Source organism: Gekko japonicus, unplaced genomic scaffold (genome assembly GCF_001447785.1).
Source record: "Gekko japonicus isolate JY-2015 unplaced genomic scaffold, Gekko_japonicus_V1.1 scaffold1255, whole genome shotgun sequence".
Classification (NCBI taxonomy): Eukaryota; Metazoa; Chordata; class Lepidosauria; order Squamata; family Gekkonidae; genus Gekko; species Gekko japonicus.
In genome coordinates, this window is record NW_015173164.1 from 220,631 (window position 1) to 235,351 (window position 14,721).

A 14,721-nucleotide genomic window follows, 5' to 3' on the forward strand; every position below is an offset into this window, starting at 1 on the left:
ATCTCCCGTTTCCCACCAGGAGAAGTGCTGGCAGGAGAGACGGCAAAAGAACTGTGCTCTACTATCTCCTTTGAGCAGCTCTCACCAATCCACCCGGGGGGAGACTGGGGGTGGGAAGGGAATGGGGACGTACTTTCTATTTTATTTCTCATTCAGATTATTTACAGTCCGCTTTTCTTGCTCAGGCCCAAGGCTGATTATAGTGTAAGTCAAGCACCATCAAAAGGATAGGACACCATCAAAAGGATGGGACATCCAAGAAATAGGGTTTGGACGACAGGAATGTGAAATCAAACAGAGCTGAAATAAACTTGAAATAAAGCATAAGTATTTAAATGTGACATGTTAAATAGTGCAGAAACTACTTAGTCTGGAGCATACTTACTATGACAGGCAGCAATACAGTAGTACAGGCCACATGCCCTATCCCTTTACCTTTTTCATTGCAGTACAGTCCTATTCACCTGTGCAAAAAAGCCCTATTGAATAATTCCATTTCTCATGGTTTGTGGAAAGCCAGGAAAACGGACCAAAGAAGGGGCTCCTTTCCATGCCAATAACAATGTTTTGTGCAAATCACACACACACCTCTTTTGTGTTTAGCCAAAGCAGAAATGGACACAAAATCCCACATTTCACATGAAATCAAGAATTAGGAGGCAGGTTGTTAAGGTTAGATGGTAATGTTTCACGGTGCAAACACGTCTATTTTTAGAAACTTAAGTATAGCAGAGATCTGACTGAATCTTCCAGATGGACAGAGTAATGACACAATGATGTTATATCATAATGTGTGCGTCACCTGGTACATTCTTAGGCAGGCATGACTAATGGCGGCGTGTGACTTGGCTTGACTGGCGTTTTGTAGACTGAGAACTTGTTCCTCCTGTGCTCCCAGCTGAAGATGGGTGAGTGAATCCTGCTCCTCCTCCTCCTCTGTGAAAAACGAGAAGGTTCAGATTAATGACATAAAATGTCTTTACATAGGCCAAGTATCCGGTCTCTCTGCCAGCTGATCTTTACTGACTGTAGGTCCTGCCATGTTACCTTTAGCTTCCTTCTCAAGAAAGTCGTCAGACTGGATTTTACCAATATTCATCTAACCTGCTTTGACTTTCCATAATTTGTGGAACTAAACAAGCTTATCTTAAAAAGTTATCACAGCTCTTACCAGAAAAGGTTCAGACATGATAGAGTTTGGCACACTTTGGGGTACAGGCTCCCCAAAACTCATTATGAATCTGGATATGGTTGATGAGGGCAGGAATGTATGGCCAGTGGGGTAGACTATAAATGGCATGTCCAGGCATGTGCAGGGTCTGCTAGCAGCATTACCTAGCCTTTACAGCATGAATGGATATGGTATCTGAAAAGTACGCAGACGGAGAGTGATTTCAGCTAAGCGTACTTTATTCGATCAGGAACAAGATGACTTTAGCCGGCTCGCAGGCCAGCTTACATTCCCATGAAACTGCCACCCATAACACACCCCTACTTCCCAATAGGTTATTTACAGTGGCCGAGAGTTCCATAGGCTCTCGGCCGGGAACCAGCCCCCTGATTGGTGCGGGCTAGGATCCGCATAGTCCATTGTCTTTTTGAGCGAAGCTCGATGTTGCCGCTTGACCGTGTGGAGCCCAAGCAGGCCACGCAGTCTGAGCTGAGTATATTACAGTATCGAAATTATTATATCTGGGTTGCACAATACAATCAGGCATCTGCAGAATCCCAGTGGCAAATTTCCAGTCCTCATTCTTGCCTCCCATCTGTCATGACAGTCACTGTGTGGGTCAAAAACATGACATACTATGAATTCCTCTATTTCTGCAAGTAACATGTAGTGATGACAGAAAAAACTCACTGCATGTACTGGACGTAGGGTTGCCAGCCTCCAGGTGGGGCCTGGAGATCTCCCGCTTTTACAACTGATCCCCAGCTGACAGAGATCAGCCCCCCTGGAGAAAAGGGCTGCTTTGAAGGGTGGACTCTCTATGGCACTGTACCCTGCTGAGGCCCCTCCCCTCCCCAAACTCCACCCTTTCCTGGGTCCACCCCCAAAGTCTCCAGGTGAGCTCAATGGGTAGTTTTCTTTTTTTCATCATCATTATCATCATAGACCTTTATCAAAACTTTGCTTTTGCACATTTCACAGAAATGTTCAGGGGGACATTTTAATAAAGGGGTCAGAACTGTAGTATATGGTATAGTTCAGGAGAATGTTTTAACAAAGGAACAGCACTGTAGCCTACTGTAATGTATTCTGTGTTATCACCTTGCTTTGATTGCATTGTCTTCCACCTTTGTAACCCATTACAGTACGTCAGGACTTGGTGGTGGTGGAAAGTGGCATCAAGTCACAACCAATTTCTGGCGACCCCATAGGGTTGTCAAGGCAATAGACGAGCAGAGGTGGTTTTGCCAGCGCCTGCCTCTGTGTAGTGACCTTGGACTTCCTCGTTGGTCTCCCATCCAAGTACTGACCAGGGCAGGACATGCCTTAGATGGCTTTTTTTACTAACTATAATCCTAGTCTGATTACATGCTTTACTGGCTGTTCTACCCTGTCCAACTGAATTTTTCAAGTAATTTGTAATCCACCTTCAGTCTTCATGAGAAAGGTGAGCTAAAGGCAAATTCTAGGAAAGCATCAGCCCTGTTCAGACGTCACATTTTTAGCACCTGTGCCTCATGCTATGTAGAATCCAATGTGGAGAGCGTGCTGTGTTGAATCCTCTCATTATACATGGCCACTTTTTTGTGTAAGCAGGGTGACACATTCTGAAATGTGGGAACATGTGCCCCCAACAATCTTGGGTTTCCGAACACGCATACCACAACTGAAAGTTGCCCTGTTCACATGAAATGGTGACCATGCATAGCAAGAGTACATAGTGTGCTTTTCTAGTATGTGAGGTAGGCGCATCAGAAATATAACTTATGAACAGGGCTATTGCTACCTAGTATGGGAAGTCAGCGTGAATGTCAGATGCCCTATGAAAAGTCATTCCCACAGTTCATGGACTTGTGGCAGACTCCAACTAACAAAGAGAAAAGGTGGAATGAGTGAGGTCATATGCCAGAAGCCTGGGAAGACCTTTCCATTCTACCTTACATCTTAAATAGTATTTTTAATATTTAAAAGAGTTGGAGATGTCATAGATAGAAGTGGGGAAAACAAAGGAAAAACACTCCTTCTGGAAGGGGCCAAGAGAGAGAGAGAGAGAGAGAGAGAGAGAGAGAGAGAGAGAGAGTAGAGAGAGAGAGAGAGAGAGAGATTGCCCTGGGAGGTTTTGGCTCATCTCTCCAGCCTACGCACACGTGGTCTTGCTGCCCTCCTTCTATCAGGTGGCGGTAGGTCTCAATCTCTTGCTCCAGCCGGTTTTTAACGTTCAGAAGTTTGTTGTATTCTTGGGTCTGGTCTTCCATCTCCAAGCGCAGCTCCGCCAGCTGCTGCTCCATGCACAAGATCTGGCCCTGTATTTCGGCCAGGTGGGCATTGTAGTGGCACTCGGTCTCACCTAGCGAGGCTTGCAGCGTGTCCCTCTGGGAAACAACAATAGCAATAGCCAGAAGGCAAAAATCTGCTGTGTATGTGGATGAGAAACTTAAAGCTTTTCAAGCCAGAAGCAATGCAGAAAGCAGAGAGAAACAACACTGGAAGAAAGCCATTTCTTCAATTCATTCTGCACTTGTCTCAGAGAAAGGTGCTGATTGTCGTCCCCATTACAGGAATCTGGCTCTGGATCTGCAGATCAATGCTGTACAAGCATGGCCACATAGATCCAGCATCCCAGTAACCTCAAATTAAGGTGTGATACATAAACAAAGGGGATATTTGAGATCAAGGAGACAAGGATGGGGAGACAGAGATTGCAATGTTTTCTGGGGTCATTCTTTTTTGTTGCGGACCCTTCCTTACTCCCTCTCTTAGGAGTCTGTAACTGCTGAGAATAACACTGTTGGCAAGAAAGCAATAAGCCCTTTATTCTGCAAGCCCCTTAATCGAGTTTAAGAAAAAAAGAAAATTCAGTGGATCCTCTACTAGCCAACGTAGAGAACAGAGCTGATTGTTAGAAAGATGGGATCTTCATCTAGGGATCAAGCTGGTGGCTTGATGCAAGGCAAGCTACTGCCTCTTAAGGAGATGACATTAACATGCTTTAGTCACTCCATCATACTGAAGGCTTGAGCAGCCTCAGTTTGTCTTGGGGCCATGCAGACAGGAGAGACAATGAACCCTTCAATTTCAACTCAGTTTTGCTATTTTTTTCTCCTTTGCAATGCTAATAGCAGTACAGGGGGCCCAGTGTCAAACAGCAAAACTGAATGGAGGTTGCAGGGTTAAAACCGTTGTTACTTCCCTCCATTGCACCGAGGTAAATTGAGGCTGCACAATTCTGCAATTAACATTTGATGGGCATGTGTACTTTGTCTCACCTAAATACTCACTTGTAATTCCCAGTGGAAGCTATGGGGGAAGCTGAGCTGTCATGGGATGGGAGAATGCTGTAACTTCCATGTATTGCTGGATTAAGCAGTAATGTACATATCAGGCCCTCATCACTTACCAAAGTGCACTGGGCTTGAAGATCAATCTCTAAGCCTTGCAGCTGGCTTCGCAGATCAATGACCTTCTGGTTGCCATTTTCCACTTCTTTGCCGCTGGTACAGACTTCCTGGTTCACCTCCTCAAGCTGCAAAACACATTGACTAGACAGCTGCAGTTTCAGGACGGGTATTTAGAATCATATAATCATAGAGTTGGATGGGATCTCCAGGGTCATCTAGCCCAACCCCCTGCACAATGCAGGAAATTCACAAATACTTTCCCCCTACACACCCCCAGTGACCCCTGTTCCATGCCCAGAAGATTTACTTATTAATTGTGCAGAGAAATAGAATTGTGGTGATACACGAGAACAAAGAGCTTATGTTGATATCTGTTCTAGTTGTTCATTGCCAGGGTTGTGAATGTTTTTTCTCTATAAAAAAAGCACAAATCCAGGTTCTGCAACCTGAATAAATAGGCAATATTTGCATACCTTAAATCTAACTGCATTCTTTATTCTGCTTTCGCTAACCGTGAGAAAGAACCTCTGCTCGCCATCTATTTGGTTTTGCCAAAAAGGGACTGCCATCTTTACCTTGTTTTCATACCACTCTGCAACCTCCTTGCGGTTCGAGTCAATCATTGCTTCATATTTGCATCTCATGTCCTCCAGGATTTTCTTCAGATCCTGTCCAGGGCAGGAGCTGAGTTTGACATTGACCTCACTGGTTCGTTTTTTGAAAGACTTCAGTTTCTGCAGAAAGAACTCCTTTGATTATAATGCCTACATTGTGGTTTTTTGTTTGTTTGTTTTTAGGAGGGGGAATATTTTGGTTACCTCTTCATGGGACTTTTTGAGATTACAAATTTCCTCTTGCAGTGATACAAATTCATCCTCCAACTCTGATTTACTGCGAGTCAGTTGGTCCAAAATGGGCTGTAACCCATTAATATCGGCTTCCACATTCTGACGAAGGCCATATTCGGTCTCAAACCTAAATTGACAAGAAAGGACTTAAAGAGGGTACATCTGTTGGCTGCACTTATTTAGTAAATGTGCACAGAAACACATACAAAAGCACAATGAGCAGGATTTTAATTACTCTTTTTGCAAATATTGTGTCTTTCCTAGAATCAATAGCCAAAGGAAACTTTTACTTGGATCCAGGCAATTTTTCCCCCCTCAATCTTACCCAGTTCCTTTCCTTTCTGTCCCCACATGGCTTTTCTACATGCAGGTCCCATGATTCCCACATATCCTTTTCAGGTGGCCAGCTAATGTTCCCTCTAAGCTGTGGAGTCCTGTGAGCGAAAATTCTACTTTGTGAGCGACTGGCATTAAAGTTGTGAGTGAGTGATTTGGCTACTGCATAAATTAATTTGCTCTGGAGCCATCCTTCCTGAGCTAAGACAAAAATGTGTGAGCTGGAGGCTAAAAAACTGTGAGCTAGCTCACACTAAGTCAGCTTAGAGGGAACACTTGTGGGGACCCTTCCTCCCCCTCAGCAGAAATTTGGGTTTGATCCAACCTTTTATTTCACATTCCCTCATAGTTAGGCAAGTATTCCTGGCCAACGTTCAGATCAAACTAAAAGTGGGAGGTGTTTGTTATCGACAGAAATGACCAATGACTGGATTTTGTATGATTTGTATTAGAAAAGAATGTGTTGATTTGACATTCTGTTCCACTTAGCACTCTGTCGACAAGTTCAAAACCAGACTGAACTGGACACTGCAAGAGATGTTTGGCTTTTGCCAAAACCCCAGCATTTCTGTATCTCTTATCTCCCCTGCTCTATAACATTTGGTATGCAATTCCAGGTGGGTAGCCATGTTACTCTGTACCACCAAACTGAAACAGGAGTCCACTCCACTAGCAGTTTAAAGACTAGCAAAATGTATTGCAGCAGAAGCATTCATGTGTCAAAGCTCACTCTATCAGATGCATTGGAGTGTACATTCATTAAATCAATGTGTTTATATTCACTATAGAAAGGTGATGTGGGGTTAGGGTTAGGGTTTACTTTACAGAAACTCAAGGTGGCTGGCACCTAAAGGGAGTGTTGAATTCCAAGCCCCTGTTGAGACCTGAGGGGGTAGGTAAGTGGTCTTGAACTTATGAATGAATCCTATTTCATTTCAATCTATTAGAGGATCTAACAGGATATTAGGCTTCATTAACAATATCAAAACAATTTACCCACCAGGTCTTAGCAGGAGCCTAGAATTCATCACTCACTATATGTGCTAATATAACAACATAAGAGCCTTGCTGGATCAGACCAGTTGTCCATCTAGCCCAGCATCCTGCCTCACACAGTGGCCCACCAGTTCCTCTGGAAGACCAACAACAGGACACAGAGGCTGAGGCCTTCCCCTGACGTTGCCTCCTGGCTCTGGGATTCAGAGGCTTAGTCCCTCTAAATGTGGAGGTTCCCTTCAGTCACCATGGCTGGTATCCATTGATAGACTTGTCCTCCATTAATCTATCTAATCCCCTTTTAAAGTTTTTCCTAAAAATCCCTAACATAGAGTTTGCCTTTTTCACCGCCGCAGTACACTGAGTTGACACCACTGTTCCCTCTAAGCTGAGTTAGTGTGAGCTAGCTCATAGTTTTTTAGCCTCTGGCTTACACATTTCCATCCTAGTTCAGGGAGGATGTCTCCAGAGCAAACTAATCTATGCAGTAGCCAAATTGCTCACTCATAACTTTAATGCTGGTAGCTCACAAAGTAGAATTTTTGCTCACAAGACTCCACAGCTTAGAGGGACCATTGGTTGACACTTTCATTGAGTTGTCCACTACAACCCCAAGATCTTTTCCCCTCAGTTTCAGCAAGTTGTATATCTTGTATATTGTTCTGTAACTTCCTACTGTAGGTGCTTATCGTGCACTAGATTTTATGTTTATCTACTTTGCCTGTCTAACAACAGTTGCGGGTGGCCATTGCCTACTCCAAGTGAATTGATTACTCACTCTTTTTATTGACTGTTGTTTTAACCCAGCCGGTCTAGTCTAGTCTCTCCTCACCAGCCTGCTTTTCTTTTGTTAATACCAATGCATCAGCCTCAGGGAAGGGAATTCCAGTGCATCTGATGAAGTGAGCTGTGAGTCACAAAAGCTTCTGTCAGAATAAATTTCATTCATCTTTAAGGTCTTGCTGGACTCCTGTTTTACTATATTTAAAATTCCATGACCAGGAGGCTATCACATTTCGGCTTCTTAGCTCCTGATCTGCTTCACTGGCTGCTTCATGTGATACTCTCGAAACACTACGCAAGATGGCTTCATGGCACATATTCTGATTTATTAGGCATTAGGGAGAGAAAATGAGGCTCAGTGCTGCCATTTTCAGTTGCAGCCCTGTGTCTCGTCTAATACTCAGTTCTGCCTGAAATCAGCACCTCATGCAGCAATGCAAATGACCAGGGGTCATTTCGTAGAAAAAGAGCTAGGGGAACTCATTAGCATAACTCATTAGCATATGCCACACCCCCTGACATCAGGGGCCCGGCGGTGGACCTGCAAGGCCAGCGGGAGTGCGAGGAAGCCCCGCCAAGGCCCTCCCTGGCCCCAGGCAGGCAGGGGTGGGGAGAGGCAGGGAGGAAGCAACTTACCCTCCCTTTTCTCCTGCCTCCTCCTGGCTGAATGAGGGCTGGAAGCGGGGCGGCCGGAAGCGGGGAGCGGGGCTTCATCATGTGCCCCGCCCCCCTGCACCTCACCCGGGGGAACTGTGTTCCCCCGCGTTCCCCCCCGAAATGACCTCTGCAAATGACACAAATTACATTCAATGTCCCCTTCCTTGTTATGTGGGCACCCAACTCTGCTTCCTCTTCCTTTAATGCCTTGTTTAGTTTTGTGGTATTATTTCAGTTTTGTGATGCTTCAAGCAGGTCATTTAGTCCAAATGAATAAATAAGCCAAGCTTTCCACAGATAAGTGTCTGAAACTCCAAAGAAAAAGGTATTAATTATTTGGTAAAGGGGGATTGATACTAACTTCTGTTTCATGTCTTCAACATTCATCTGGTTGTTGTCTATCTTGAGAAGGATTTTGTTGTTCTCCACAGATGCACAAATAATCTGGAGAGGGAGCAGAGATGTTAAGAAGGACATTTGTCATTTGCCTTCAGTTTATACTATTCAAAAGCCCAGTGAAGAAGTAGACTGTAGAATCCTGAGGCAGAAGACCAGCCTATAACACTTGCTTATTTTAATGTTCTCTCACATGTTAAAAACAACAACAACAACAAACTCCATGCAAGTTAAATCTAATACTTTGAGGAGAGATATTTTGTCCCAGTCCTTAGGGATTTTGTATTCATGTAATGTCATTTAATTATTAGAATATTTCTATCTCACCTTTGGAAACTAATGTGCAAACTAGTGAAAAAAATATCAATTAAAAGGCAGCATACAGAACAAAACCACATAAAAGTTAATAATCTAGGACAAAGGAGTGAATAAAAATAGAAGCTGTTCAAGAAACGTAACTTGCAGTAGTGTTCAAATGCAGGACTCTCAGGAGATGTTCCATTTAAAAACCAGGAAAGGGAAGGGGCGGGTAGTCTTCCCTAGTTCAGGAGTTCTATATAGCCCCCAGGGAAGTCAAACTGTGTGGTCCTACAGAATGTGTATCTGAGGAAGATCTTTATTATGTCAGCTATTTTCATTGAAGTAAGTAGTCCTATGACCCTGTCTTAGGGTTGCCAAATCCAGCTTAAGAAATTCCTGGGGATTTGGGAGCGGTGCCTGTCAAGAGTGGAATTTGGGGAATTATTTCGCCTAGAGTGTTTTTTGTGGGGGTTTGGGGGGCTGTCCAGTTGCAGCTGACTTATGGCAACCCCTTAGAGTTTTCAAGGTAAGAGATGTTCAGAGGCGGTTTGCCATTGTCTGCCTCCGCATCACGACCCCTGGTATTGCTTGGAGTGCTCTCATCCAAACACTAGTCAGGCCCAGAACTGCTTAGCTTCTGAGACCTGATGAGATCAGGCTAGCCTGGGCTGTCCAGGTAAGGCATTAGTACACCACAAAGTCTGCCCTCTGAAGCCACCATTTTCTTTAGGGGAACCAATCACAGTAATCTGGAGATCCATTGTAATTCTAGGAAAACTCCAGGCCCCACCTGGAGGTTGGCAACCCTAGCCCACCTGCATATTAGATTTTTGTGGGTTTCCTCCCCCTCACAGTCGTGTCTTCCTGGATCCACCCCCTGATTTTAATGAACAGACATGGGCATCCTTGAACTTGCTCCTTTCCCCCTGTATTTCTTGTGATGTCTGTTACCTCTAATATTGGTTCACCTCTTGCAGTGGTGTTGCCACCTTTCCTTGTTCTCCCCCACCCACAGCAGAGCTCCTGTAATTTTAAAATCTGTATGATGGGCAGAAATGCAGTAGGTACTGCCTTTCCCACAATAACAGCCTGAATAGCCCAAGCTGTTTACAGCTTGGAAGCTCAGTAGGGTCAGCCACAGTTAAGTACTTGGGTGGCAGACCACCAAGGAAGACTGGGATCATTACACAGGAGAAGGCAATGGCAAACCCCCTATGTTCATCTCTGGCCTGGAATGCCTTGCAGATGGGCAGGCAATGGCAACCCGTCTCTTAATATCTTGCCTTGAAAAATCTAAGGGATCACCATAACTTAGCTGTGACCTGATGGCCCCCCAAAACCCACAAGAGTAAGTTGTGACTCAACAGCACATTCCTCTTCCTGCAATGGATATTCAGTTTCTAGGGAATTTCACCAAGCATGCACATTCCCAGAGCAGCACCATTTTTATGGGAAAGACTCACACTGTCAGCTCCCACCTACATGGTTGGTTCATTTACAGTGCTATCCTGAGAACACTTTCCTTGGGTTGCTGTACATGCTTCTCCTCTGTATTTTATCCTCAAACAACCTTGTAATGTAAGTTAGGCTGAAAGAGTACAACTGGCCCAAGATCACCTGGCCACCTTCATAGCAAGTGGGGCCTTGAACCGGGGTTGCTCAAACATTCCCCCATGTACATGCTTCTCTTCTGTATTTTATCCTCAAACAACCTTGTAATGTAAGTTAGGCTGAAAGAGTACAACTGGCCCAAGATCACCTGGCCACCTTCATAGCAAGTGGGGCCTTGAACCGGGGTTGCTCAAACATTCCCCCACCCCAGTTTTGCTCAAATGCTGTTCGCAAGTCACAAACAGGGAGCCAGTTTTCTGTTGATCATTTGACTGTTTGTAGGCTGTTCAAGCCTGTTTGTTGAGCTCCTTTCCATGTATTCAGACCGTGCAGTACAGTGCAACAAGCAGTATTTCACGTTTGTGCATTTCCACACAGCCTGATGAGAGCTCTCGTTTCCCACTTTCCTCACAGATCTGCCACAGAGCACCACTTGGCCACCAATTATATAAATCAATGAGGAACAAATCAATCAGTCAGCCAGTGATATATTAAAAAAACCATTATTTTTTAAAAAGACTTATTGTTTGCTTCCCATTTGACTCCATGTTATCAAGGTTATATTGTGCATGCACATTTTCACCCAGCCTTATGGGAGGCACAGTTCCCCTCCAATGACACTGAATTACCTGCCCCAAGCATACATAAGCCTGCGGGAGAATTGATTTCTGCTATTATGCAGATGCGAAAGCATCCTCAGGGCAAAGCAAGGAAATGAACCTTTGCCACCACAGCTAGTGGGCAACTGCAAACCTGTTCGATTTAGATAGCAGGAAATGGAATGGAAAAGATCCAAAGCCCAGCTCAGTTATTTCCCCCATCTGGACATGTTTGCAGTCAAGTTCTTGGCATTCCTAATGTAAACCAGGATCTCTTCAGGCCTTGTCTGAAACTGTATCTTCTATGCTACACGTTTACATGCACATATAAGAAATAACTAATAACATGGGACAACAAAAATGAAATCCAGCATTTTAAAGATGAGAACAACACCTTTTTCTTTGTAAATTTCCATCTTTTTACATGCAGCAACAAAAAATGCACAAAATGGGAGTATTTGGAATGTGACTGAAAGAGGATGCCCCTACCTGGCGTTTAAGCTCCTCGATCTCTTGATAATAGCAGCTGTAGTCCTTTGCCTCACCAATGGGCCCGTGCTGGGCAAAGAAATCTTCAATTTTGATTTCCAGCGCAGCATTTTCAGCCTCCAGGCATCGCACTTTGTCTATGTAACTGGCCAGACGGTCATTGAGGTTTTGCATGATCATCTTCCCATCAACGGAAGAGAAGACAACACCACAGACACCAGGGTTGCCGCCCATCCCACCAACAAAGCTACCAACTATCCCACCGCCAACTTCAATGAGGCCATCACTGTATCCCAACTGAGAGTAACCGCCATAGCTGTTTCCAGGGAAACTTCCTGTACTCATTCTCCTTCCATAGCTCCCACTGACAAACCCACCGCTAAAACTGGCACTCGAAAAGTTGCTTTGGCTAACCCCATGACTGCAGGCAGAACTACTTCCGACATGACTGTGACAGGAGAAATTGCCTCTCTTGCCATGGCCGGAAGAGACTGAAGGAAGCCTGGACTTCACATTGGCACCAGCACTGGTGCTCTTTCTTCCTAGAGTTGCTGTAGCATATTTAGTGCTGCTATTCATAGCAATGGCGATTCACAACCAACCCAAAGTGAGTGCCGAATTGCAGAGCTTGACACTCAACCAGAGTGCTTGGTTGTCATCCTCGCTGATCTCAATTTATATCTTTTCTAGCTAAGGGTGTCACCACCACCAAAGGAGAGCATTCCTATCTTCTGGCAGGATGAGTTCCATCTTATCCTTCACACTAAGGGAAAATAAATCCCAGAGGCTGTTTGCCTCCAGATATCTCAGTAAACAAGGCGGTTTCTTTAAACATCAACCACTCCTTTCTAAAAATGTTACCACGCCAGTAAATCTATAATTGCACAGAATCATCCATTTTTAATTTTTTTTTCACTTAGGGAAGGGAAATTGAACCTCCTTGAAAGAAATAATCCTCCATTTTTGCCCAGGTCTTCTAAGATTGGGTGGTGCCATGACCCCAGCACATGTAGGAGTGCATGCTGCACTAGATACAATCAAAATATTGGAAAGCGCATTCTGGACCAGCTGGGCGTACCAAAGAGCCTCCGGATATTCCCACATGCAAGTTAACTTTCTCCTGGAATTAATCTATCCAAAGAGAGAAGGGGAGAATTAATTAGGGCTTTATCCCCCAGCAAGTTGTTAATATTCCCTTTTTTTCCTCCCCAGGAAGAAACGTTGCTCTTTGTTGAAACCTTGAACTGGAAAACTGGGAAAAGCCAAAGAACCATCTATCCAAACCCATGCCCCAAAGAGCAGGATGACCCATCCTCTAGCCCCATTATGGGCCTAAGTACGTGTCATATACCTTGACCTGGATGGCCCCAGATAGCCAAATCTCATCATATCTTGCAAAGCTAAGCAGGGTCAACCCTGGTTAATATTTGGATGGGAGACTACCAAAGAGAAGTCCAGGGTCACTACTATGCAGAGGCAGACAACGGCAATGGCAAACTATCCAACAGGGTCACCATAAGCCAGCTGGAACTTCACGGCACTTCCCACTATTTCCCACTAAGTGCTGGTTCTTACCTTTAAAGACCTATATGGCCAGGGTCTGGCATACCTGAGGGACCACCTTTCCCCATATGTTCCCCCAAGGGCACTACGGTTGGGGACTCAACATCTCCTGGTAACTCCAGGCCCCAAAGATACCAAAGTTGCTGCAACCAGGGCCAGGGCCTTTTCAGTGGCAGCTCCTACCTGGTGGAATGAGCTCTCGGAGGAGATCCAGGCCCTTTGGGACCTTGCGCAGTTCTGCAGGGCCTGTAAGACAGAGCTCTTCCGCCATGCTTTTGAGTAGGAGCTGCCACCACCACCACTGTATCATCACCGCACCACCACCACCACCAATTGGAGTGGGTACCATCGGGGAGCGAGACGGCCCTGGGATGAAGAATGGATGGCAGTGCGGTCTGGAACTGTTACTTTGTTGTTCTGGGACCATCTTTACTAGAACCCCATCTTGTTACTAAGGACCTTTGTGACAACTAGAGCACCTGCATTTTATTGTAATAATAATGAGGAGGAGGAGGATGCTTTCGATTTATTAATCGCTTTCCCCACTCAAAGTGATTTACAGTTACACTTTTAGACAGGGGACTAACAATGTTTCATAGGGGATAGGAAAGACAACATATAATTCATGTTTAATTGAACACGCCGTAACTGCACGGTGGAAACGTCTCTGGTGTTTTGTATTGTATTGTATTGTATTGTATTGTATTGTATTGTATTGTATTGTATTGTATTGTATTGTATTGTATTGATGATTGTTTTATTCTGTTTTTAATTGTATTAATCTTGGCATATGTGCCTCATCTGTCAGCCACCCTGAGCCCGTTTCGGGGAGGGCGGGTTATAAATCTAAAAAATAATAAATAAATATAAATGAATAATAAATAAATATAATATATTTCATATCACATTTCCCTAGGGTTGACAGGTCCCCCCCCCAGTGCTTGGGGATCCCCCGGTTTCCAGCGTTCCCCCCCCAGGGATGGCCACCTGGCCAGCAGGGGAGAGTTACCACCCCAAATGTGACGTGCCTCCATCACCCAAAAGTGATGTAGGTATGTTGGTGACATCGGAGGCAACTCTCTGGTTTTGGGGCAAAATTCTATGGTAGAGTAAGCTTTGAACCATAGAGTTTTGCCCAAAAACCAGAGGGTCCCCCCTTCTGACATCACTGATGTGCCTCCGTCACTTCTGGGTGACATAAGTACAGCATCCTTGACGTCCCTGATGTGCCTATCCAGAGGTGATGTAGGTATGGCGTGCTTCTTCCCTTCCCTCTCCCGTAGCGTCCCAGTAACTCCCCCACCCAATCGTCGTTCAGACAGTGTTTTTCCGTGTGTTCTCCAAGGGTCCATGCAATCAAACGAGTGTTGCAAGTACTGTGCTGGGAACCTGCTTCCCAGGCACACGTGGGCTGAATCAGTTTGGGACAGCAGAGCACAGGGAGAGAATCCCCCTCCCACACTGTTTTCCCAACCTGAAAGAGCCCAAGGGAGCCTCTTTCCATCCCTTCCCCAGTGGTGCAAATAGCACCCTCCCTGAGGCCTTTTCAGGCTGGGGAAATGACAATGGGTGGG

General features: G+C 45.0%; 1 protein-coding gene across 1 annotated transcript; it reads right to left on the reverse strand.

The window, feature by feature from the left end:
* Positions 1–628: 628 nt before the first annotated feature.
* Positions 629–11,779, reverse strand: LOC107119881 (keratin, type I cytoskeletal 13-like). The gene is made up of 7 exons (XM_015422497.1): positions 11,585–11,779; positions 8,551–8,633; positions 5,388–5,544; positions 5,145–5,303; positions 4,569–4,694; positions 3,317–3,543; positions 629–936 (listed from the first exon to the last, which is right to left on the reverse strand). Exons 1-7 carry the CDS (start codon positions 11,762–11,764, stop codon positions 828–830), a joined length of 1,041 nt encoding a protein of 346 aa, XP_015277983.1. The 5' UTR covers positions 11,765–11,779; the 3' UTR covers positions 629–827.
* Positions 11,780–14,721: the final 2,942 nt, after the last annotated feature.